The sequence below is a fragment of the Dasypus novemcinctus genome, chromosome 16 (genome assembly GCF_030445035.2).
Source record: "Dasypus novemcinctus isolate mDasNov1 chromosome 16, mDasNov1.1.hap2, whole genome shotgun sequence".
NCBI lineage: Eukaryota > Metazoa > Chordata > Mammalia > Cingulata > Dasypodidae > Dasypus > Dasypus novemcinctus.
Genome location: NC_080688.1, coordinates 65,529,210 through 65,555,301, shown reverse-complemented (window position 1 = coordinate 65,555,301; position 26,092 = coordinate 65,529,210). Strand labels below are relative to the sequence as shown.

The 26,092-nt window shown below is 36.3% G+C and overlaps 1 protein-coding gene across 5 annotated transcripts in view; it reads left to right on the top strand.

Moving 5' to 3' along the window:
- Nucleotides 1-26,092, top strand: part of DYM (dymeclin) — a 542,345-nt gene that overhangs the window by 180,967 nt on the left and 335,286 nt on the right. For all 5 annotated transcript variants that reach the window (XM_071208556.1, XM_058277682.2, XM_058277681.2 and 2 more), the window contains 2 exons: nt 23,996-24,121; nt 25,789-25,931. In XM_071208556.1, the coding sequence (XP_071064657.1) occupies nt 23,996-24,121; nt 25,789-25,931 (269 nt within the window). The remainder of the gene's footprint in view (nt 1-23,995; nt 24,122-25,788; nt 25,932-26,092) is intronic.

Sequence of the window (26,092 nt, the reverse complement as noted above, 5' to 3'; positions counted from 1 at the left end):
TTATAGGTTCAAAGCAAGCTGTGCTGAGGAGGTTAGATAAGGTATCAGAAAGGAGACAGAAATAAAAGATTGAATACCTCTCACATAAAAGTAAGAAAAAAGGGGAAGAATTTTTCAGGCTGGAAATAGTAAATGGTTGAGGTTTCAAGTTAAGGGATATGGTAAGATTATAGAATAAATCAAAGGGTCAGATTGAGAAGGACATTCATTGCATCCTGGTCTACGGATTATATGGCTGTGATGAACCAGTGACACAATTGTATTTGTGATTTGTATAATGGAGTGAGGGATTAGTAGTGAAGTGAGGTATTAGTGGTAGATGGACCTGTCAGGAAGCCATTGCATTAATGTGTTTAAAGTTTATTTCTCTTTGGAACCTTCCATTAGAGACTTGTCTTAAAAAGGTGAAATTTTTAGGTTCTTAAATGTCCTAAGAAGATTTACTATAGTTCATAGCTTAACCGCACAACATTGCTGTGATCCTTATAATAAATAGCTAATGTATTATGCTTAAGCCCATTGCATTATCTAACTTGTTCCTCATATTATCTATATGAGGTGTAAATATTGTTATTATCTCCATTTTACCATGAGGAAGATAACGTATCTACTTTTCCCCCCCCGAATGTGGCAGAGATATTTTTCTTTACTAAACGACATTTGTCCATGTTTCCAAGACTTGAGAATCAATTAAGCAGTGGCAGGGAAGTGAAGAAGAAGTGACCATATCTGCAAAATATTGAGAAAGTAGGATTTGGCGGGGGGGAGGTATCTGCTTGACTGGAGAGAGAGAGGACAATTTCCAGGTTTTGGTTTGGACTTTTAGGTGACCAGTGATACCATTTATCATGATATAGACCAGTGCTCCCCAAGTGACACTCATTAGGAAAGTCCACTGGGCTGCATGAAAGAATGTTATAGTTTTAATTAATATGTAGATTTTTGTCTCATCTGCTTTAAATTAATATTTTTATGTATATTTTATGATATTACTAGAATAGTTGTAGATGTGTGTCATTTTATAACCCATACTCAAATAGCTGACAACTGGTATGGACTACAGGAGGAATAGATTTAGTGAAAAGATATATCAATAATATATATTTTGAATTTGAGTTAATTGTGAGATGTCAAAATGAAGATTTCTACTTAGCAGTTAGTTCAGTGAGTTTGGTGCTCAGGAGAGTGGTATGAATTTGGAATTTTATTGTAGTCCAATCACAACTGATCATTGAATTGATGAGAATAGATGGAATAATAAACAGAGAATGTGAGCAGGAAGAAAATCAGAGGATGTAGTGTACAGCTCAGAACACTACTATCTTTTAAGGGTTAGGTGTTAAATAAGAGAATCTGTGAAGAAAGCAGCAGTGGTAGTAATAGAATTTACAATGAGCTCTTTGACTTTCTGTAATTATTGCTGTTTGTAGTGCTTTTTTAACAATTAATTGTACATTGTCCTGAGTCTGTCTGTCTTCTCAGTTGGCTTTCATTCATTTAGATGTAATTCATTGTGGTTATGAGCTGCCTGAAATAGTCCCCCCTTTTTTTCACTTTCCCCATTGTATTCACTCAGTGCATAGTACATAGTATGTGTTCAATCAATATGCTGAACAAATACAAACTTTCAGGAATTTAAGGACGAAGATACTTAATCAAATGGAAAGAGAAAGGAAGAAAATGAGTGGGAAGGAGGTATACACATATCATTTACTTCTTACATGTGAGAGCGAATGAGGTGCTTCACATGTTTGTGATTTAATTTTGAAAATAAGGCCAAACCTACTACATTAATTTTATTATCAGATAACAACAATTTAGTATGTATCCTAAATGAAAGCCTTCTTTTTATTTACCCTTATTGGATAAAATGTCTTGGTGAAATTAATGGGGTGAGGGTGGGGGATGGTAAGTAAACCTTGAACACATTTACTAGCCCAGCCACTTAAACATTCTTTCTTTTTTTTTTTTTCATTTAAGTATTTATTTGGAGGAGTAATTGTTAGGGAAATCTAAAACATGGCATTAATTATTACTCAGCTCTCATTTATGGCACTGAGCGTCCTGATATCAAGTTGGAGGTTGGAGGGACTAATCTAGAAAAATACTTATCACAGGAATTCTTAGTTAAGAATTTAGACATTTGCAGCGATGTACATCCAATACTTAATGATATTTATCACCAGTACCAGTGTATATTACCTATTCATTGAAAGAAGTTTGGGTTTAAAAAAATCTTCCAAGGCCAGAAAACAGACCAGGGAGAGGGATGGGGAAGGACTCCACTTTGGAACTCTTTCTAAAAGCTGGTAACATTATGGACTAACTTAAACACTCTTGAGGAGCAAGCAGACAGTGTTGTAATATATCAAAAATCTCAGTGTTTTAATGTGATTATACTTTTTAAATGAACTGAAAATGTGCAGATAACCAGATGTCTTAAATTATGTACACTCAGCTTTAACCAGCTGTTAGAAACAATTTTTTATGATTTAACATTCTTGGAGCTTCATCCTACAAGCTTTATCTTGGTAACAGTTTCCTTGTGAAAGCAAACTACTCTTTATATATTGCATCTACTGTAATGGTAAAACAGTATTATAGATATAGATCAGTTTATAATACAAATACGTATTATAGGAATATGAAAACTGGTGATACTCTCACATTGAACATCAGGCCCATTATAGACTTTTCACATTTCACATTGCCATTCTAGTGCTGCATTAGCAGGTGAGTAGCAAGTGGAATCTAATTTTAATGGGCCACCAAGGGTTATTCAAAACTAGCTTAAACATTTCTTATGAAATGCTTTTAAATAATTTTATTAATATCGAAAGCAAAGGGATTACTTATTTTATATATATATATAGAGAGAGAGAGAGAGAAAGAGAGACCTATAGATTAAGTTTGAAATGACAGTTTGTTATTAAGAGAATAGGATTGGGAAGCAGATGTGGCTCAAGTGATTGGGCTCCCACCTACCACATGGGAGGTCCCTGGTTCAGTTACCTGTGCCTCCTAAAGAAGACAGCAAGCAGGCATGGTGGCAGATGCGATGAGCTGATGCAATAAGAGATACAAGGAAAATATAATGAGATACTGCTTTTGAGACAGATTGAAATTCTTTACAACATATTAATTCTCTGAGATATTAATCATCTTTAGTCTGATTGAAATTGTACATCTTTTCAGGAATCTTTCTTTAACTCCATGCCTCAGCATTTATATATCTAAAATAAGGATTAAATTATATACTTGTTCATGTGTTGCTTTAAATACAGGATAACATTTTTCAGTGTGTTTTAGATTGATTCCACCAGAATTTAAATGTCTCCTGAAAGCCTTTAATTAATTTTTTTTATTTTTTATTTTTTTGAAGGTACTCAGATTACATGAATGTCACATAAAAAAATGTAGGGTATTCCCATATTCCCCACTCGCCACTCCTCCCACATTTTCCACATTAACAACATCCTTCATTAATGAGGTACATCCACTGCAATTGGTGAATAGATTTTGGAGCATTGCCACTAAGCATGGATTAAAAAATTTACATTGTAGTTTACACTCTCTTCCACCCAATTCTGTTGGTTATGACAAGATATATAATGGCTTGTATCTGTTGTCTCAGTGTCATTCAGGACAATTCCCAAGTCCCCAAAATTCCCCCACATTACACCTGTTTTTCCCTCTCCCTGCCCTCAGAACCTCCAATGGTCACTGCCACCACATCAATTATATAGTTTCTTCTATTGCTACAATCACAATAAGTGATCACTTTAGTCCATAGTTCATTCCCCAATCCTGAGGATTCTGGGATCTCCACCTCTGATTAAGAGGGGGTTGTGATCCCATGGGGCTGATGGATGGGACTGTCTTGCTTGTAGTTGTATATTCTCTTGGTCCTTGGTATGGTAGTTGTCCATCATCACCTCCTTGTTAGTTGTCCTGGGTGAGACCAGTGAACTGGAGAGTAGGTGTCATAACTCTTGCTATTCAGGGCCCAGTTTGACACATGGACAGCCCAAAGATTTAAGTCTCTTGGACATACATATACCAACTCTAGTACTAATTATAGTTTCAAATAGGACGGAAGAGCCATGTGTAGGGAAACTACAACTGAGTCCAACTCTGTCACATGGGGGAGCATAAATTTCAAAGTAGGGCCCACTGACAAGGCACCAAACTCCTAAGCTATCTACCCTGACTGTACTGTCTTGAAGTCTCCAGATCCCTCAGGAGACCTGCTATTTGGGGTGGTATCCTTCTGAGACTTGAATAAGCATAACCTCTGGAATGTCCTCCCAACTCACTTTGAAGTCTCATGGCCATATAAACTCATTTGTCTTTACCTTTTCCCCCTTTTGGTCAAGACATTTTTCCAGTTGCATCACTAGATGGTGCTTGGTAATAATCCCTTGGTGCCAGGGAGGCTCATCCCCAGGAGTTGTGTCCCATGCTAGGGGTAAGGTAATGTATTTATATGCTGAGTTCAACTTGGAGGCCATATTAGAGCAATAAGGAGGCTACCAGGAGGCAACTCTTAGGCACCCTATAATACTAGGCTAAGTTTCAATTTCAAGAGTAAAGGTTCATACGCACAGTCATCAGTATCACAGGCCCATCAATGGACCGTCCTCCTTCACTAGTCATTAACCTGTACTTGGGGGATTCTTGTTGATCCATTAGAGATTGTGGCAGAGGTCCCTATGATGGGAATTTGATATTCCTTTGGTTATTGTGGAGTCTCCACCCATCATAATGATGCCCCATTAACATGTGAAGACATTTATATGTCTTATTTGTATGCTCAGGTGAGCTTCCTCCCATGTGTCTCCCATCATTGGCGCTCCACACCAATGAATGGGCTTGGTGGCCTGATTGACTATCAATTGACTGTATATCCAAGAATCTATATCAGAACTCTCAATTTGGTTCCATTGGTCAGTATGTCTGTCCTTGTGCCAATACCATGCGGTTTTGACCAACATAGCTTTGTAGTATGTTTTAAAGCCAAGTAGTGTGATTCCTCTGATTTCAGTTTTCTTTTTCAATATGTTTTTGGCTTTTCGGAGCCTCTTGCTCTTCCAAATAAATTTCACAGTTGTTTCAATTCAGTAAAAAATGCTGTGGTGATTTTTATTGTGATTGCATTAAATCTGTAGATCAGTTTGAGCAGATAGACATCTTAATAATGTTTAATCTTCCTATTCATGAGCAGGGAATATTCTTCCATTTATTTAAGTCTTTGATTTCATTTGATAGTGTTGTATAGCAACACAGATCTTTACTGATGTCCAGCTTCATTCCATTGTGGTCAGAGAGATTACTTTGTATAATTTTGCTCTTTCTGAATTCATTTAGATTTGTTCTGTGGCCTAGCATGTGGTCTATCCTGGAGAATGACTCGTGCACTCAAGAAGAATGTATATCCTGCTGTATTTGTGTTCGATGTTCTGTATATGTCTCTTTAAAAATATATTTTAAAATATATATAGTGTCTTTCTTTGTCCCTTACAATAGTTTTGCATTTAAAGCCTATTTTGTCCAATATTAATATAGCTACCCCTGCCTCTTTTTGGTTATTGTTTGCTTGTAAAATTGTTTTTCCAACCATTCACTTTCGGCCTCCTTGCATCCCTGGGTTTAAGGTGAGTTTCTTGTAGACAGCATGTAGGTGGGTCTTATTTTCTTATCCATTCTGTCAGTCTATGTCTTTTGACTGGTGAGTTTAATCCATTAACATTCAATGTTATTATTGTCAAGGAATTACTTACATTAGTGATATTTTCTTTAGGTTTATGTATGCCATATGTTGTTTTTATTTCTCTTTTTATCATTTTAGTTGTTCTTACACTCTCCTCCAACTCTGTCTCTCCTGTATTTTCCTTTCAACCTGCAGAACTCCCTTTAATATTTCCTGAAGTTTAGGTTTCTTATTGACATACTCTGTTAATTTCTGTTTATCTATGAATATTTTGAGCTTTTCCTTATTTCTGAATGCTAACTTTGCTGGATAGAGAATTCTTGGCTGGAAGAATTCTTTAGCACCTTAACTGTATAATACCGCTGCCTTCCTGCCTCCATGGTTTCAGATGAGAAATCACTTCATCTTATCGAGCTTCCCTTGTATGTGATGGTTCATGTATTAGTCAGCCAAAGGGGTGCTGATACAAAATACCAGAACTTGGTTGGTTTTTATAAAGGGTATTTATTTGGGGTAGGAGCTTACAGATACCATTCCATAAGCATAAGTTACTTCCCTCACCAAAGTCTATTTTCACGTGTTGGAGTACTTGGCTGCCAACATCTGCGAGGGTTCAGCTTCCTGGGTTCCTTTCTTCCAAAGTCTTGCTTCTCTCTGGGTTCAAGCATCCTCTCTTCCCAGGGCTTACTTCTTCCTGGGCTCAGGATTCCTCTCTTCCTAGGGCTTGCTTCTCTTTCCTCTGTGACCTTACTTGCCAGGACTCCAGCTTAAGGTTTCAGCATCAGACTCCAACATCAAAACTCCAACATTAAAAGCCCTCAACTCTGTCCTTTCCCTTGTCTTTTATCATCCTAATGATGTGGCCCAATCAAAGCCCTAATCATAACTCAATCATGCCCAGGTACAGACCAGATTACAAACTAATTCAATATCTGTTTTTGGAATTCATATCCATATCAAACTGCTATAGTTCTTTTTTCTCTTGCTGCTTTCAGTATGTTCTCTTTATCTTGAGCATTGGACAATCTGACAAGTACGTATCTTGGAGTAGGCCTATTAGGATTTATGCTCTTTGGGGTATCCTGCGCTTCTGGACATGTACATCCATCTCCTTTAATAGGATTGGGAAGTTTTCAGCCATTACTTTCTCCAACACTCCTTCTGTCCCCTTTCCCTTGTCTTCTCCCTCTGGGATGCATATAATATGTATGTTTGTGTGTTTAGTATTGCCATTCAAACCCCTAAGGCCCTGCTGAATTTTTTCTGTCTTTTTATCTCTCAGTTCTACTATCTGTTTGATTTCAGATATACTGTCTTCCACATTGCTGATTCTCTCCTTTCTTGTTCAAATCTGCTGTTATGTGCTTCCAGTAAATTTTTGATTTCTTGCCAGTAAATTTTTGATTTCTTGGATTGTGCCATTCCTTACCATCATATCCATTATCTTTTTATGTATGTTTACAATTTCTTCAGTATGTTCTCCCAGTGTCGTCTTAATATCCTTAATCTCTTACTTTACTTCATTAAGTTGATTCATGATATTTGTTTGGACATTTCTGATTAGTAATTTCATGTTTTGCATCTCCTCCTGGTTTTTAGTATGTTCTTTGGACTGGGCCTTGCTGTCCTGTTTCTTAGTATGGCTTGTAATTTTTTGCTGGTGTCTATGCGTCTGCTTATCTTGATGGGTTTATTCAGTTGATTAATTTCTCTCTCTATTCTATGGTTTTCTTTTGTTGTTGTTTTGTGTGTGTGTTAAGGTTTCACTTTGACACTTAGTTCCTTTTATTCTATTTCCTTGCTGTCTGTGTTCTCTAGAAAGAAAAAAAAAAAAATAGAACCAGAGAAAAGGAGAGAGATAGGAAGAAGAAAACAATAATAGTAATAATAATAGTAAAAGGTCTGAGAGGAACGTGGAAGACCTAGGAAATTGAAAAATTAACATGAATAAGAAGCACAGAGGTATAAGTTTAGGAAAGTGGAATAGAAACAATGAAACAAGAAACATAATAGAGAAAAATACAATGGATAAAAGGCTAGAATGATAAGAAGAGAGGAAAAGAAAAAAGAGAAAGAAAAAATTTGAAAAACTAAAGTAAACAGAGAAAAAAGGAGAGAGAAATAAAAACAAGAAACATAGAAGACCAAATAAAAGAGGTGGAATGAAAGAACAACAACAGAAAACAGAAGATATAGAAATGAAGGAGAGAAAAGAAATATTGTAGGTAGAGTAAATCAGTAAACAAAAGGAAAAAAAACAAGCAGAGAACTAAGGAAGAGGAAACAGAAGAAACAAGACAGTGGTGACTCGTTTAAAAAAAAGGAGACAAAAGAAAAAAAATTAAACAACAAAAATAAACCTGGAAAAATAGCCTTCTCTCTTAGACCCCTGAGGATCTTCTCAGGGTGCTGGTGTTCATCTTCCCTCCCTTCCCCATCATAGTCAGCTCTCTGTGTCCATTTGCTATGCGTTCTTCTGTGTCTGCTTGTCTTCTCCTCAGGTGGCACCGAGAGCCAATTTTGGGACTTTCCAGAGTGGGAGAGAGGTGCTCAATCTCTTGTGCCACCTTAGCTCCCTGGTCGCCTGCATCTTTTATTGTCTTTCCTCTGTGTCTCCTTTTGTTGTGTCATCTTGCTGTACCAGCTCTCTGCTTGGGCTACCTCTCAGTGCAGGCCAGCACTCCTGCATGGGCCAGCACTCTGCATGGGCCAGCTCTCTCCTCTGGCCAGCTTTGCACATGGGCCAGCTTTCCTTCACCAGGAGGCCTGGGAATTGAACCTTGGACCTCCCATATGGTAGATGGGAACCTAATCACTTGAGCCACATCCGCTTCCATCTCTGCAGGTTTTAAACCGGGTTTTAGTGAGTAAACGAAGGGAGACAGAAAGGGGGGACAACCTTTTTTTTTTTTTTAAGGAAAAAAAAAAGATCCAAGAAAAGCTAATACAATGAGAATGTCTGCATATTCCCTATCATAAAGTTTCAGCTGGATGCCTGATGACCTGGTGGATCATTTCTCAAAGAAGAGAACAGGAATTCTTCCACTGAGCTATTCTGCCTCCTTGAGCCTTTCAGAAGGCTATCCACCCCTTTTCCCTCAGGTAGGTTAGATTCCCTGCAGTCTGCTGGAGTCCTGCTGATCAGCCACTTGTCTGTCTCCTCCCTGATAAAATTCTTTTTACCTAGGCAGCTGAGTGTGACAGCCTGCCTGAGGAGATGCCCCTCCCCTCTCCCTGCCTAGTTGGGGTCCCCTTCTGATATTCAAGGGGGGCCCAGCCAGCTAAACTCACTGCAAAGAAATCACTCTCTACCCTCCCAGACCCCTCTTACTCCCAGGGAATCTGCCGAAACAGCACCCTTCTTACTTGCTGTCCTTTTACTGTGCTTTCATTTTGTCCTAACATTTCTCTTTTGTCTGTTTCTTTTGTTTGTATTTCTCAATAAAATTAGAAGGAAAATTTGATAGAAACAAAAGACTCCTCCTTCTTTTTCCTTCCTCCTTCCTTCCTCCTTTCTTCCTTCTTTCTTCTTCTTCCTGAAGTAACAAAAGACGCTTTACCAGGCTTTATTTTGTTCACTGCTGTATTCACAGTACTCAGGTTAGCCTGTCACATGGTAGATTCTCAAAAAATATTTGTTGAATGAGTGAATTAATAAGGGTATAACCTATTTAGTGTCCTTAAACCTGTTTCTTAACATCCAGCCTGTACAGAATAACAGTATTGTCCTAAGGCATATTCTGCTGCCAGTCTAGCGGCTTAAAGCCCTCTGTAGTTGGCACATCATGTTGTAACTCTAGGTGTCCTACCAACATTTGTAGTAAAATGTGGTTCCTAGAAGCCCAAACACTGAGAAATAACAGCTGACAATATTTAAGGAAATAGTAGATTAATTAGTTAAAAATGCTGAATAGTTTGGGGCCATTTAGATTGAAGACAATCAGCTTTACATCTTAATAATTCTCAGATTATCCCGAGACTATACTAGTTTATTTTTAATTAAGTTTATCCTTGAAAACATATATTGTGTATGTGTATTTACTATAAAGGTCCCTGGGCATCGAAAGATGTGGCTCTTGAAGTGCTTAGAGATTGGTAGAGCCCATAAAAGGAGCAGTTGATAAATGCTGTAGTCTTTTGGAGCTATAGCGAATAGCATTGACTAGGCCAGTTAAAAGATAGAAAGGAGCTGGATAAGGGCATATTGGGTGTGAATAATGTGATTGGAGCTCCACAAGTGCATTACTTTGTTTGGAGCAGGGGTATAAGGGAGATTAGGGATGGAGAAGCTATGTTATTTGAATTTGGAAGGATTAAATATTTGCTTCTGTTTAGTGTTCTGTTTATTAAGATGTAAATGAATATAATGTATATTTTTTTGAAGCTATTTCTCTAAAATCCATTTTTGGGGGATGAAATAGATTGACTTAAACTGATCTGAAAATTTCACTTTATTCACATGATTCAGAAATGTAATAAAATTATATAAAATGCACCTATATTTGATCCACAGACTTGCGGTATTGGCTTAAATGTTATATTATGGAAAATTGAATATTGAAGATTCTTGGTGAGGAGATGGTTGTTCAAGAATCTGAAGAGCCATTAACTATTTCTTTGTGAGGTCTGCTATTTCTATGTGAGGTCTGCAAGTTGTTGGAAGAGAGTGGAGGTGCTGGAGAGACCCATGGTTGGCAATGAAGGACCTAAATGTTGGGAATATGCCTTTCTACAGCTATGCATGTTGATACTCAAGCAATTCTTTAAATCTAGCCTTGATAAGATGGGTGGCTCAAGCAAGTCCACAGTGGTACTGTAAGGTAACTGTTTAATACAGCTTTCTGAATGAATTAGGTATTTCAGACATTATAAGGAATGAATTAAAGATTATACCAAGACAGTATTATGTATTGTGTTCACGATAATTTTTCAGTTTGAAAACTGATGTCTAGTTCTGTCTGGTTCCTCGTTACTGAAACAAGTACCATACAATGAGTTGGCTTAACAACAGGCATTTATTGAGTCACAGTTTCTGAAGCTAGAAGGCTTGCTTCTTCCCAGAGTTGGTATCTTCTTGCCAACCCTCAGTCTTTGGAGTTCCTTGGCTTTTCTGTCACATGGCAAGGTACATGGCGGCATCTTCTTCTTTCTCTTCCTAATTCATTGACTTCAAGCTCTGGCTGCTCCCTGTGGTTTCTTTTTCTGTGTTCAGTTTCCTTTGTGTGTAAGGATTTCAGCCGTATTGGAATAAGGGCCATCCTCATTCAGTTTATATTCAGCACTGACTAAAAACATCTTCATAACTCTTATTTACAAATGGATTTACAACCTCAGGAACAGGGGTTGGAACCAGAACATGTCTTTTGTGTGGGGGGCATGACTCAATCTCTAAGATATCTTGGGGGAAATGAATCCCTTAAAATTTTTTAGTGTGTAAACAATTACCTGGTTTTATTGAAGGAATTTGACCAAAATATATTCAGTGTCACAGATAATGTCCTTTATATATAGGTTTATCTTAAAAGATGATATTTATTTTATAGTACTCATATTATTGGGAATATATAATTTTGTTAATTGCAAAGTCAGAAACTATAGTATGACCCATTTTCTGTATAAGTTTTTGTTTTTCTTAGAATTTAATTACACTTCTTGATTTTTTTTCCTGGACTTTGACTGTATTTTAGCCTCATGTTTTAAAAGTAATGCTTTGGGGAGCCAATGTGTGTCAAGCATTGAGGACCTGCTTCCCACGTGGGAGGTCCTGGGTTCCGTTCCCAGTGCCTCCTGAAAATGAAAACAAACAACAAGCAAACTAAGAAAAAAAACCAACTCAGGGAAGCTGATGTGGCTCAGTGGTTGAGTGCTGGCTTCCCGTGTACAAGGTCCAGGGTTCAGTCCCTGGTCCCCACTACCTCAAAAATTTCAAAAAGACTAAAAAAAAAAAAAAAAAAAAGGTAAAGCTTCATTGAAATATAATGCACATACCAAAAAATTTAACATTTTAAAGTGTGCATTTCAGTTATTATTATTATATTCACAAACTTATGTAACCATTACCATTATCTAATTCCAGAATATTTTCATTACCCCCAAATAGTAGTCACTCGCCATTCCTCAGCCTCGTCAGAGAACCACTCATCTATTTTCTGTTTCTACGGATTTGCCTATTTTGGACATTTCATATAAACGCAGGCTTATAATATGTGGTCTTTGTGTCTGGCATCTTTGACCTATCTTAATACTTTCCAAGTTCATCTATGTTGTAGCATGTTTCAGTAGTTCACTTCTTTTATTATTCTAGCCTCATTTAAAAAACAACAACAACAAACAAACCTACATCCAGCCTTGGGACTTCCTTATCAAAGCCCTTCTTCCTCTTGACACAATCTATACTGATTGCTTTCTAGGTTTATCACATAGCTGTGTAATCCTGGGATTTTCCTTCTCTTTGGCTACTTCCGCTGTTTCCTGGATTTTTTTTTTTAACCTTTCTTGATTTACCTTCATATAGCTTCCTAAGAATATATTAGTCCTTGCGTGTATATTTTAATATGCAAACGATAGTTGGGCTGGGCATAAATTTCTGGTTTAGAATCATTATTCCTTAGAATTTTTAAAACATTGCTTAATTTTCTTCCGGCATTAGTTTTGCTGAAGAAAATTCTAAAGTCATCTGATTTTCATTGCTTTGAAAGACTTTTTCTTTTTCTCTCTGGAAGATTTTAGAATCTTAGGGTTCTTCAGAATTCTGAAATTTGATGAGGTCTTTGGGGTGTGGGTCATGTGTTTTCATGGATGGGCTACTTATTTAGGTCAATTTTTAGTAAATTCATGATTTGCACATATAGAAAGTTGTACTTCTTTATTCCCCCCCAACCCCCTTTAAAAATCTCTCTAAAATTCATGTTCAAACTCGATACTGACTTTGTAAATTTAGCCCTTCTTTATCATCTCAATTTTGTTCATCTTCTAAAAAAAAATTCCAGTTTGGTGGATATTTTCTTTTTTTTTGAGTTGTTTTTATTTTTAAAGAAGCTTTAGATTACATAAATACTGTATCAAAAATATAGGGGATTGTTATATACCATACCCCTTCCCCCTCCCACACTCCCCCATTAACAACAATCTTTCATAAGTGCGTTACATTTGTTTTAATTGATGAACACATATTGAACCATTGTTACTAACCATGGACTATAGTTTACATTATAGTTTACACTTTGCACTGCACAATTTTAAAGGTTTTGACAAAATGTATAATGACCTGTATCCATCATTACAATGTCATCCAGGACAATTCCAATGTCCCCAAAGTAGCCTATGTTATATGTATTCTTCCCTGTCCTTCCCCTCAGACCCTTATTTTCTTGATTTAAATGTTTATTAGAATATTTGATTTATGTTGAAGAGGTAATATGTGTGCATGGAAAAATGTCAGACCGTACAAAAGGATATACTCACTTTAGACCCTTAGTCCCTCCACCCAGTGGCAACAAATGGTATCGCATAAAAAAATATTTTAACAAAAAATAGTATCATATAAACCGTTCTATAACAGTTCTCCTTTTTAGTTGATTCCCCCCCCCCAAACTAGTAAAGATCTATTCCCATTTTTTAAAAATTTCTTTGTCTTTATTTTTTTAAATGTTACATTAAAAAAATATGAGGTCCCCATATACTCCCCCACCCCCCAAACCCCACTCCTCCCATAACAGCAACCTCCTCCATCATCATGGGGCATTCATTGCACTTGGTGAATACATCTCTGAGCACTGCTGCAGCACATGGTCAATGGTCAATGGTCCACATTATAGTTTACACTCTCCCCCTGTCCACCCAGTGGGCCATGGGAGGACATACAATGTCCAGTAACTGTCCCTGCAGTACCACCCAGGACAACTCCAAGTCCTGAAAATGCCCCCACACCACATCTCTTCTTCCCACTCCCCACCCTCAGCAGCTACCATGGCCACTTTCTCTATCTCTGTGCTACATTTATTTCCATTACTAATCATAGTAGTTCCAGAATAGAATACCATTACTAATCACAATAGTTCCAGAACAGAAAATCAGTAAGTCCACTCTAATCCATACTCTATTCCTCCATTTTGTGGACCCTGGGATGGTTATGAAACTAAGTATGTACACTTTACATTTTTATTAAAATTTGATAAATTTGGTAAACATTGTCGTATCAAGAAATTATACCAATTTTAGTCCCACCAAAAATATTTAATAGTGCTTTGCTAATAACTGTATAAAGGTTTTTGATAAGTTAAAAATATAAATTACCTTGTGATTTTAGTATGCATTCCCTTACTACAAATGAGGTTAAGCATCTCTTCATATATTTAAAAATCACTTCTAGCTCTTTTTTGATTAGGTTTAAGCAACAACTTTTAATTCTTGAGAATTCTTTTATTTGTTGATTTATGAAGACAACAATTTGATTTGAAATATTGCACTTTGGATATCTATGTGGTATATTTGCTTCATCATTATATATTTTGTCAGGGATATTTTTAAAGCCCTTTTTGTGTTGAATGTTATTTTATTTTAAGATTATATGTGGCTGATTTTATATATTTGTTACATTGTTACATGTATATGCACATAAATATATATGTTAGTTTTTTGAGAAACCATAAATACATGGAGTGGATATTTGAGTTTGTCTCCAAATAATTTTCAGATACTTTCTGTTCCACTGTTAAGACTCTTACACATGAGGAATATGAATATTACTTTGACTTATTATTTTTTCAAACTAGGCATCACTGTTATTGAAAATATATAATATTCTATGCCACTTTTAAGACTTTCCTCATATTTGACCTAGAATCTCCATGTTGGTATGACATTGATATGTCTAAATTTTGGTCTCAATCCTTTAAACCTGTCAGTTGTTTTGTAAAACTTATGTTCCATTTACGGCACCATCAGGTTTCTTATCCAATTGTATGTCAAAGGGGCATGTTTTTTTCCTTCAGAGTCATTGACTTCCCTTAGCCAACACTAACACCCATTTCACAGAGGCTTTTGTCTTTGTCCAAGTGTTCCACTCTGCCTCAGCAGTAGCAGTACAAGATCATGACGACTGTCTTTTTTTCTTCACATGAAATTAATAACTTTCTCCAACAGTAGTTTGTTCTAGGACATTTCCAGACCAGATGGTGGAAAGTTCCTGGGATAATATGGCAGCCAAGGTAACAATTTGGCTTGTTAAAAAAGCTGAATTTGTTTTGGCCATTGTGTAATGAAAATCTTCTGAAGACTATACAGGGACATTAAAAAAGGGAAAAAATTGTTGACTTAAAACATTTTTCAACTTTTAAAAACGACCACACTCAGCATGGTAGAATTTTGGTTTCTTTCAAGTATGGCCTCGCTGGCTCTTTTCTCTCTGATTTTTGGCACTTAAAATAGTCTAATTAATATATTTTTAATTTTGTTTTCACAAGAATCTAACATTGCCTTGAATTCCTTATTTGAGCATTATAGAAAGTTACAGCAGTAAATGACATTAGAGATCATCTTATCCAGTGTACTTATTTACAAATAAGAAAACTGAGATTCAAAGGAGTTATTTGCTGAAGTTAACCAAATGAGTTAATAGCATGCTTAGAAGTAGTGCCTAGGTTTCCTAACTTTGAGTCCATGGCTCTTACAGCATACCACAGTGTGATTTGGGCAATTTATGTCATCAGATTTTTAATTGTTTAAAGTTCAGTTTTTAACATTAATGGTAATTGTCTATTTTTATCCCTTTAATTATTTGAATAGATGATACATTATACGTGTGAATGTGTGTGCATGCACAGTCTCCCTCCTATCTTTTATTTTTAGGTATCCAGGACCTCATATGTGGGAAGTCAGTACTCAACCACTGAGCCACAGTGTTCCCCTGTGTTGTTTTTTTGTTTGTTTGCTTGTTGTTTGTTTTTTGTTTTTAGGAGGCATCAGGGACTGAACCTGGGAACTCCCATATGGGAAGCAGGTGCTCAACCACTTGAACCATATCCACTCCCCTCCCTCCTATCTTGTCTTCTATCTTCCCTGCCCTCCTTTATGCTTCCAGAAGTAATCACTGTTCTTAGTTTTTTTCTGAAAAATTTTAGGCATATATATGCAATTGTGAATTTATTAATAGATTTTTATTTCCCATTTTTAAACAAAAGGTAACAAATTATGCATATTGTTTCAAACTTTGATTTTTTTCCAATTAACAGTCTGTCCTGGAAGTCTTTCTACATTAGTGTTTAGAGAACTTTCTTCTTCTTATGTTTTAAATAACAGTTTTATTGGAATATAATTGATATACCATATAATTAGCCCTTTTAATGTATACAACTCACTGGATTTTAGTATATTCCCAAAGTAGTTGTCCAGTACAAAGTAGTTGTCCATATGTCAGAGGTACATGTTTTTTCCTCCATAGTTATTGATTTTGCCCTAAGACAACATTAACACCCTTTTATGAAGGCTTTTATCTATACCTAAGTTTTCCACCTTACTTCAGCAGTAGCTATTGCAACATCACCATTAATTCCAGAACACTTTTGTCATCACCAAAAGAATTCTCGTACCCATTAGCTATCACTTCCCATTCCTCAGTCTTTGGCAGCCATTAATCTACTTACTGTCTTTCTGGTTTGCCTTTTCTGGATCTTTCACTAAACATTGTACAGTGTGTGGTCTTTGTGTCTGGCGTCCTTTATTTAGTGTAATGATTTCAAGGTTCATCTGTATTGTAGCATGTATCAGTACTTTATTCCTTTTTATTGCCTAAATTCATCTATTGTGTGTGTGTACTACATTTTGTTCATCCATTCATCAATTGATGGGTACTTGGGTTGTTTCCACCTATTGGCTATTACAAATAATGCTGCTATGAGCATTCATGTACACATTTTTACATAAACATGTTTTCATTTCTCTTGGGCATGTAAGTAGGATTAGAATTGCTGGATCATATGGAAGCTGTTTAATCATGTAAAGAACTGCCAGCCTGTTTTCCAAAGCATCTGGACCATTTTATATTCCTACTACCAGTGTATGAATGTTCCAGTTTTTTCCACTACCTTGCTTTGCCAACACTTGTTATTGTTTAACTTTTTGATTCTAGCCACCCTAATGGGTGTGAAGTGGTATCTCATTGTGGTTTTTTAAAAAGATACTTTTCATTTTGAAAAAAATATCTAACTTATACATATTGTGGCTTTGATTTACATTTCTGTGATGACTAATGATCTTTTCATGTGCTTATTGGCCATTTGTATATCTTCCTTTTTTTTCATTTTAAATGTTTTTTATATTCCTCTTGTTTGAAATAAACATTTTTTGAAAAAATATAAAATATATTTCATAAAATATTACCATTTATTTTTATAACATGTGATTTCATGTTAATATTGTTCATTGTTAACATCTGCCTTTGTTTTACACTCTTCACATTTTTCCCACTTTTAAAATTTTTAATTGCCTTTTTAAAAAAAGATACATAGATCACAAAAAAATGTTACATTAAAAAATATAAGAGGTTCCCATATAACCCCCTCCACCCTCCCCCCATCCCCACTCCTCCAACATCAACAACCTCTTTCATCATTGTGGCATATTCATTGCATTTGGTGAATACATTTTGGAGCATTGCTATACCACATGGATTATAGTTTACGTTGTAGTTTACACTCTCCCCCAGTACGTTTAGTGGGTTATAGCAGGATCTATAATGTCCAGCATTATACAGATTTAGTGTATACATTATACAGATATAATGTATAATGTATACATTATACAGATATATTGTATATCTTCTTTGGAAAAATATCCGTTCTGATACTTGTTCAGTTTTAAATTGCTTTGTCTTTTTTTATTTAGTTGTAAGAGTTCCTCATATATTCTAGGTACAAATCCTTTGTCAGATATGATTTGCAAATATTTTCTCTCATTCTGTAGATTGCCTTTTCACTTTCTTGGTGGTGTTCTTTAAAGCAAAACATTAAAAAAATTTTTTTAATAGAAATTGTTTTTTTTTTAAGATTAATTTTTTTAATTTCTCTCCCCTCTCCCCCCACCCCATTGTCTGCTCTCTTGTGTCCATTCCCTATGTGTTCTTCCGTGCCCACTTGCATTCTCAGTGGCACCGTGAATCTGTGTTTCTTTTTGTTGCATCGTCTTGCTGTGTCCAGCTTTCCATGTGTGCGGCACCACTCTTCGGCAGGCTGTACTTTTTTCACGTGGGCGGCTCTCCTTGCAGGGCACACTCCTTGTGCATGGGGCTCCCCTACACGGGGAACACCCCTGCGTGACATGGCATTCCTTACGTGCGGCAGCCCTGGGTTTGAACCTTGGACCTCTCATGTGGTAGGCAGATACCCTATCCATTGGGCCAAATCTGCTTCCCCCATACTGTTTTGATTACTTTAGTTTTTTGGTAAGTCTTATGCCACAGCCAAGGAAGAGCATGGGATGAAAGGAGTCCCCGCCTCTGGACCTCTTTCACACTGGAGCTTAGCAATACAGGTAGCTGAGGGCAGAATGAGAAATGCTGAAGTCCTCCTCCTCCCAGGAAAAAAAGTCCTCAAACTGGGAACTCGGGGAAGGAGCCCTGTGTTCTCCGCTCTAGCGGTGTGGAGTCTCTGGCTCACTGAGTTGGAAGAGGGCAAGAGAGGAGGCAGTTTTGGCTCAAGCGTCACAGACTGACCGTTCTTACTGATCTCTAGTAGATTTTGCTGAATAGGTGTTTCTTGGTTTGCTGTTTGCCTTTAGGACCATTTTTACAGACTTTAAATTATTTCCCCATTTCATTGTGGTGCAGGTCAGCAGTACTCCTCATGATGCTATGCTAGATACTGATATCTGTAAATACTTCTTGAGTATCTTCAGAGGGAATCATGTCATTCCCCATGCTACTGTGTGTGATAGTAGATGGTGTGCATAGGCAATTCCATTGCAATAATGATCATGTACATTCAGGCATGCAGTATATGTATATATAAAATATTTGTATTTGAAAATATATGCTACTAAATGTACCTGGAGTGATTTATGTTTATGGCAAATATTATTTTCCTAGCTTTAGACAGGTATAAAACTCTCCCTTTATAGCTGCCTGTAATTACAGTTGTTAAGTATTGGGTCTCCCCTTTTTATTCAAAGCATTGTAACCTTTTAGGAAAACTTGCACTGCTATTATTTTAGCTAAATTATCCAACCACTATTCTTTGTTTAGTAGTTTCTAAACTTTTTGATTGTGTACCCCATCATTTAAAATATTATATATGGAAGCGGACTTGGCTCAATGGTTAGAGCATCCACCTACCATGTGGGAGGTCCTTGGTTCAAACCCCTGGCCTCCTTAATCCGTGTGGAGCTGGCCCATGCGCAGTGCTGATGCGCGCAAGGAGTGCTGTGCCACACAGAGATGTCCCCCACATGGGGGAGCCCCACGCACAAGGAGTGTGCCCCATAAGGAGAGCCGCCCAGCACGAAAGAAAGTGCAGCCTGCCCAAGAATGGCGCCGCACACACGGAGAACTGACACAACAAGATGACGCACCAAAAAGAAACACAGATACCCGGTGCTGCTGAAGCCGTCACAGAAGAACACACAGCGAATGGACATAGAGAACAGACAACTGGGGGGGTGGGGAGGGGAGAGAAATAAATAAAATAAAATAAAAATAAATCTTTAAAAAAATTATATGATTGTTTGTTAATATGTATACTTCCAGTATACAACAATATATATATTTAAACATAACTATTTAAAATGAATTTAAAAGGGTAAGATAAATAATAAATGCAAATATAAGTTGTAATATTTCCTATCACATTCCGGTAGGTTGTCTGGCACATTCCATTTTAGAGATCATTGATTAATTCATGGGCTTTATGGCATTTCTTTGGTTATATTCTTTTTTAAAACAAATACATATTAATAAAGCATAAAATTCATCCAAAGTGTACAAACAATGGTATTTGGTATAATCACATAGTTGTGCATTTATCACTTCAATCATTATTATAGGATTTTCATTATTTCAGTAATAATAATAAAAAACAGAAAACAGACATACAAGAAAATTCGTCACCTCTCAATCTCTGTTTCCCCTATTGTACATAGCTGCTAGTTCTGACTATTCTTGCACAGTTATTTATTTATTTATAAAGTAGTTTTACTGACATATATTCACATACCATACAGTCTATCTACAGTGTATAATCAATGGCTTTTAGTATAATTACAGTGTTGTGCATTCATCATCACAAGGCTATATTCTTGCAGTTGTACTGCTTTAGTTTCCCTATGTATCGGTTTCTTTCCATTGTAGAGGACAGATACTAAACTAGCTTAAACAAAAGGGCTTTTTTGTTTTGTAAGAAATTTCAAGGATGAACATCCTTAGGTATAGCTAGATTCAGTGTTTTGTCTGATGTCAACAGGTCCGTCTCCTTCACCTTACCTTTCTCCCTTCTTCCCCATTCTCTTGTTCCTGATTTGCTTGTTCCCTCAATTAGGTACTTTCTCAGGCAAGGTCTTCTACATTGACAAAAATAGACTCCAGCAGCTTTTTCCTTAAATGGTTCTTAGCACTTGTAATCTCAGATGGAGAAGGTGCCTCTTTTCTGAGTTTCAGCACAAGTTCTGAGTAAGGTTTCAGTAGTGGGCCTTTTTATTGTCTGGGCCTTGATTACCTCTTGTTATCAGGAGGTGTCATTAAGCCCCATCTGACTCACATGTACTACGAATGGGGAAGAAGGAAGTTCTTGAAAGAAGTGGAAATGGGTGCTGGTCAGGCAAAGTTAATCAAAGATATCCTATCAGCCATGCAACATCATCCTGAATCTTTCTGTCATGAAACACCTTTATATTTTTGTTCCAATGAGTATTCCTTTTGTGCTTATGAGCATATATTACATGACCTACCATACTTGGTCCTCTTTTGCTGTTCTGTGTATGCCTTGTATATTCTTCTGATGAATCTTTTTAGGAAGGTAGGTTTCCAATCAGTTTCAAGTCAAAATGAGAGCAATAAATACCAATCTCTTTCTTTATTAATCTATGGAGTGTCTAGAGTTGGGAATAGAAGCAGCAACAACATAATGAATGGGCTGCTACCTAGAATCTATAAGTAACTGCCACTCATACTTTTTCTTAACTTAAATGCTACTTTTCCACCAAAGCTTTCTTTTGAACCCACAATTAATCATAGTCTTCTAGAATTCTTTCTTCTTACTTGCTCTTTTTCTATACGGCCTTTAGGAGTAATTATTTGATTTCTCCCTTCTCGACTAAGATATAAGCTCCGTGAGGGCAGGAGCCGTACCTATTTGTTGACGGATGTATCTCCGCTGTGTAGCATATCTTCCTAGAAATAGTAAAAACAAATTCTTTATAAATATTTGTTGAATGATAAGCCAAAATGCAGTGTGATAAACAACTTGATAGAATTCATACCCATGGACTCATACCCATGGAAGCACATGGGAGGGATCATTTAGTTCCGTTTTGGAATTTTGGAGAATGGCATTGTTTTTGTCAGCCAAAAGGGTGCTGATGCAAATACCAGAACTCTGTTGGCTTTTATAAAAGGTATTTATTTGGGGTAGAAGCTTACAGTTACCAGGCCCCAAAGAGTTCAATTCAAGGTACCATGAGAGGTGCTTTCTCACCCAAAGTCTGTTGCCACATGTTGATGCAAGATGGTGGGCAGTGTCTGTGAGGATTCAGCCTTATTCCTTCCTCTTAAGGCTTCATGACCCGAGCTTCTTCCATTCTCCACTGTAGGCTATGATAAAGCTTGTTTCTCTCCTCAGGGCTTGTTTCTTTCCGGGCTTCCTCAGATGTTCAGAGCTGTCATCTCTTCAGCTACAAACTATCAGACAAATGGTTTGGCTCTCTCCTGGGGCTCCACCATCCAAAACTTAACTGTCTATGTTCTCCTTGAATTTACTTCCCTCTCTTTGGTTGAGCATCTGTTTATAAAGCCTACAGAGGTAGGCTAGCTGTTGGTAGGGACTCAAACTGAGTTGCCCTAATGATGTGGTTAAATAAAAGTCCTAATCTTGATTTAATAAAGTAAAAGTAAAACCTTTGAGTCCAGTACAGTCTAATATGTCCAGAGGAACAGACCGGTTTATAAACATAATCCAGTATCTATTTTTGGAGTTTATAAACAATACCAAACTGCCCCAGGGTTTTGTTTTGCGTTTGTTTGTTTGGTTTTTTTTGGCTTGTTATAAACCTTAATGTCATCTCGAGTCACTATTCTTATGTGCTTAACCTTCTCCTACCCTCTACCATGAAACCTGCCATACCTTCTACCATGAAACAAACCTACCATTCTCCCCTCTTTTAGCTTTACAAAATTTCATGGTAAAAGATGATTCAGGGGTTAATACAAACTAGTCTTTTGCTTGTTCTCCCACTTGAAATTTGATTTATCTGATTTATTTTGAAGGAGAACAACCTAGTTTTCTAAATATATCCTCTTTTCCCAATCTTATTAGACCTAGTATTTATTAAAAATCATAGTTGTTAGTTTAAAGAAACAAAAATAATTTGTTTCTGGATCTGGAAGATAGAGTAAGTTGTTAATTTGTCAGCTACTGCAGTTGGTTCTTTATTACCGATGCTATAGCCTGAGTGCATAATGGAGGTAGTCATCTGTCTATCTAGACAGGCTCTACCCTATGGCAGGGTATCACTTGTTACTTCGGATTTTGTTAATCATCCTTGACCCAACTGTAAAACCTAGATTGATGATAGAGAAAGGATTCCTGGCAGGCACAGGCTAAATGAATGAATGGCAGTTGTGATGCAAAATTATTTGGGTTTTGAGAATCAGAAAGAAATCATTAATGAATCATAAGATGACATGAAATATCAGATTTGTTTTTCATTCAATTTTAAGAAATAAGAACAAATATAAGAAATGAGTTTTATGTGTTTAATATATATGAAAGAGTAATTACAGAAATTTCAGGAAATAGCTAATTCTATAGTATTTCAAAAGTTAAATTTCTGAGTAGACTAGATTTATTATTTAACGAGGTCAATTTCATGAGCCTCTTGTCCTTTGTTTTTTATACTTTGTTTTTTAAACTTATTCCTATCAGCAATAAGTCATCTCAAGGTAAAGTTGTCCAGTTATGGAATCAAGTACTTTTTAATTGCTTAATAAGCCTTTATTTAAGTAGGTGACAAGTACTTTTCCTTGGGTTTTCCGTATTTCAGCATTGTAAAAATATTTTTATACTCTTTTAAAAATGTTTTTGAATTAGAGAAATTGTAGGTTTACAGAAAAATATAGTGTTCCCCTATGTTCCTCTCTCCCTATTATTAATACTTTGCATTAGTATGGTACCTTTGTTACAGTTGATAGAATAGTATTATAATTGTAGTATTAATGTAGTCCATCATTTGCAACAGGGTTCACTGTGTTGTACAGTCCTATGTTTTATCTTAAAATTTTTTTATACTCTTTGCAGTTATTCCTTTTTTTGCTTTGTTGTTGAGATTTCTACTTTCCTAGTCTTGACATGTTACTGTTTCCACAATAATCTTGTTTAAACTTTTGCAATAACTGAAGATTTAATACATTATTTCTGTTTCTATTCCCTGTTGAGCTAAAATTTTGTTTTCTTTTTTATTTGATCAAAGATTTGTTTGTAAAAGGAATTAATAATCTTGGGGGACAAGAGAAGTCCTTCATAATAAAAACATGCTTAATAAAACAATAATTTGTTTATTGTTTATATTTTGCTGAACATGCCAAGTTAGCCTTGAGAAAGTAGACACTAGAGTCAGAAGCTCCTGGAGTAGACCCCTGTTCTCATTGTAATGCTCCTATCAGTCCCCAGAGGCATGACTTTCCTCCTTACCATTTCTTCAGTTTTACATTCTGAGTATTTATTTCTGGATTTTAGCTGAGCAGGGCTCAACATAAGTGTTCTTGAGTGGTTCTTCAAAGCAGAGCACTACTGGTAACTGTTTCCGTCATCCACTAATAGACTTGTCATTTTTTAAGGAGATGGGAATTGGAAAAAAAAGGAAATAATGAGATACCTGACCCAGTTATAAGAGCAAATGACAGAGAAAAGTTTTAATGTTTTCTCTTGATTTACTTTTTGTGTTAAACAGATTACAATTTTTTAATTTAGAAAAATGTTGAATATTTGGGTTTGGGTTTTTTGTGTTCAGTTTATTTAGAAAAGAGTACTGTTTTAATCTTCTAAAGTGATTGTTTTTCTTTCTCCCCCTTGCCCATTTCTCCAGAGATATTACATATGAAATATCAGTAGAAGCTATATCAACAGTAGTTGTTTTCCTTTCCTGCCAACTCTTCCACAAGGAAGTTTTGCGACAGAGCGTCAGTCAAAAGTATTTGATGCAAGGTCGATGGTATGTTTATGTTTTGTTTTTTAAATTAATATACTTTTTTATTGCATAGATCTGTATTTCCTGTCTAGTCCTGTTACCTGAGTGTAATCACATATATCCAATTATCAATTAAATGTTTCTTCTGCTAGCATCTTTTCAAATTTAACACATGTGGAACCAAATTTCACTTTCCTGTCCAAACCATCCATTCCTCCCTACCTCTCTGGGCCCTCAGCTTCATTCCCTTCTCTAGTGGTTGCTTTGTAGAATTGAAACTTTGAAATCATCTTTCTCCTATTTTGTCCTTCCTCCTCCTCCTTTCTTCATTCTCTAGGCCTAATCAGTCATCAACTCATATTTGTTCAAAATTAATTTTCTATTTTCTTTTTCTCACTAGTTCCATTGGAACTATTATAATCTATGCCTCATATTACTGTCTGCTTGGACCTTTCCAACAGCATCTTAATTGACTGTTCCTACCTTCATTTAGTCAAGAAGTATTTATTGTGTCTTTACCATTTACCAACATTGTGTTAGGCTCTGGAGCTATGCTGCTGAGCAAAAATTTATAAGCTCCCAGGGGGTGGGGATGGGAATAAATACTATGTAAACACACACACTATATTGACCTAATCTCTACTGACTTTTAGAATATAAAACAAATACAAGTAGAGTAGCTTTGATTAAACTGTGCAGGGAATTGGGAACATTGTCTTTTCCACTTCCTTCTTACTACCTTGACTACCTCTATAGTGTCTTCTTCCTACCTTTATTATACCTATGGCTCATTCACAGAACCTCTTAGCTCTCTTTGGAACTTATTTGAAGATCACTGATAAAAGGAAAGGGCCTGCACTTTGGAGCCGGAAGGTTTGCATCTGAACCCTCCTCTGACAGTGAAGCTCCTATGACTGGATTTGAGGAAGTGCTTAGAATTGTGGGAGTGAGGAGTGGGGGGCTCCTTTGCCTCACAAGGCTCTGTAGGCTTTCTTCTTCATACTGCCTCAAATTCTGAAGTTGTGTTTTTCATAGATGTAGAGAATGTTGGTATTCTTGTTTTCTAAATTATCGGATTTTTATGGTATCACTGTGGTACCATATATTTAAACCATCATGTGCTCTTTACTGAGTTTTGTACTTTATCTTGGAAGCCATATTCTAAAAAGCTCAGCAATACATTCAAGAGTCTGTTAAAAAATTCCTTCTAGATGGCAGGAATTGGTTTATCACCAGTTTGCGGACACATATTCCTTTTCACCTATTTTCCTTCTCTTCCCATTCCAATGTAAAAGTAAAGAGTTTCAACATTTAATAAATTTGTATACATATGTGAATATTTTTGCGTGTAGGAATGGATTGAATAATTTCATAATTTAAATATGTGCAGTCTTTCACTATTTTTCTTTCAATTCTTATTTTTCCCTCTTGATTCTATATTACTGCCTCCTTCCAAGTGTGAGGTACTATATTGTACACTAAATTGATAATATCTCACAGTGTTCTGCAGATTATAGATGAGGCAGGTCTCTGCTGTTATGTGATAGTGCTAAATTTCTTTGAATAGTGCTAACGCTTTCATATTATTAGATCTCATAGGTTTTATTAATGGCAAAATTATTTCTCAATTGTTATACAGAATCGGGTGACTCTAAAATGTGAGTTTTGATTTCCTTTTTCCTTTTAAATAGTCTTCCATATACCAGCAAACTTGTGAAAACCTTATTGTATAACTTCATCAGACAAGAAAAACCACCTCCTACAGGAGCCCATGTTTTCTCTCAGCAATCGGATGGGGGCGGACTGCTCTATGGACTTGCCTCAGGAGTAGCAAGTAAGTTTTTTGTTTTTTTAAAAAATTTCTTTAGCAAGTAAGTTTTGTCAGGGTTTTGACCATTCTTTGGTGTACAAACATTTTGTCTGATTAGGCATAAGAAAGTCTCTTCACTTATTGCCACCATTAAAAGTGATTTTGAATCTGTGCAGCTGGATAAA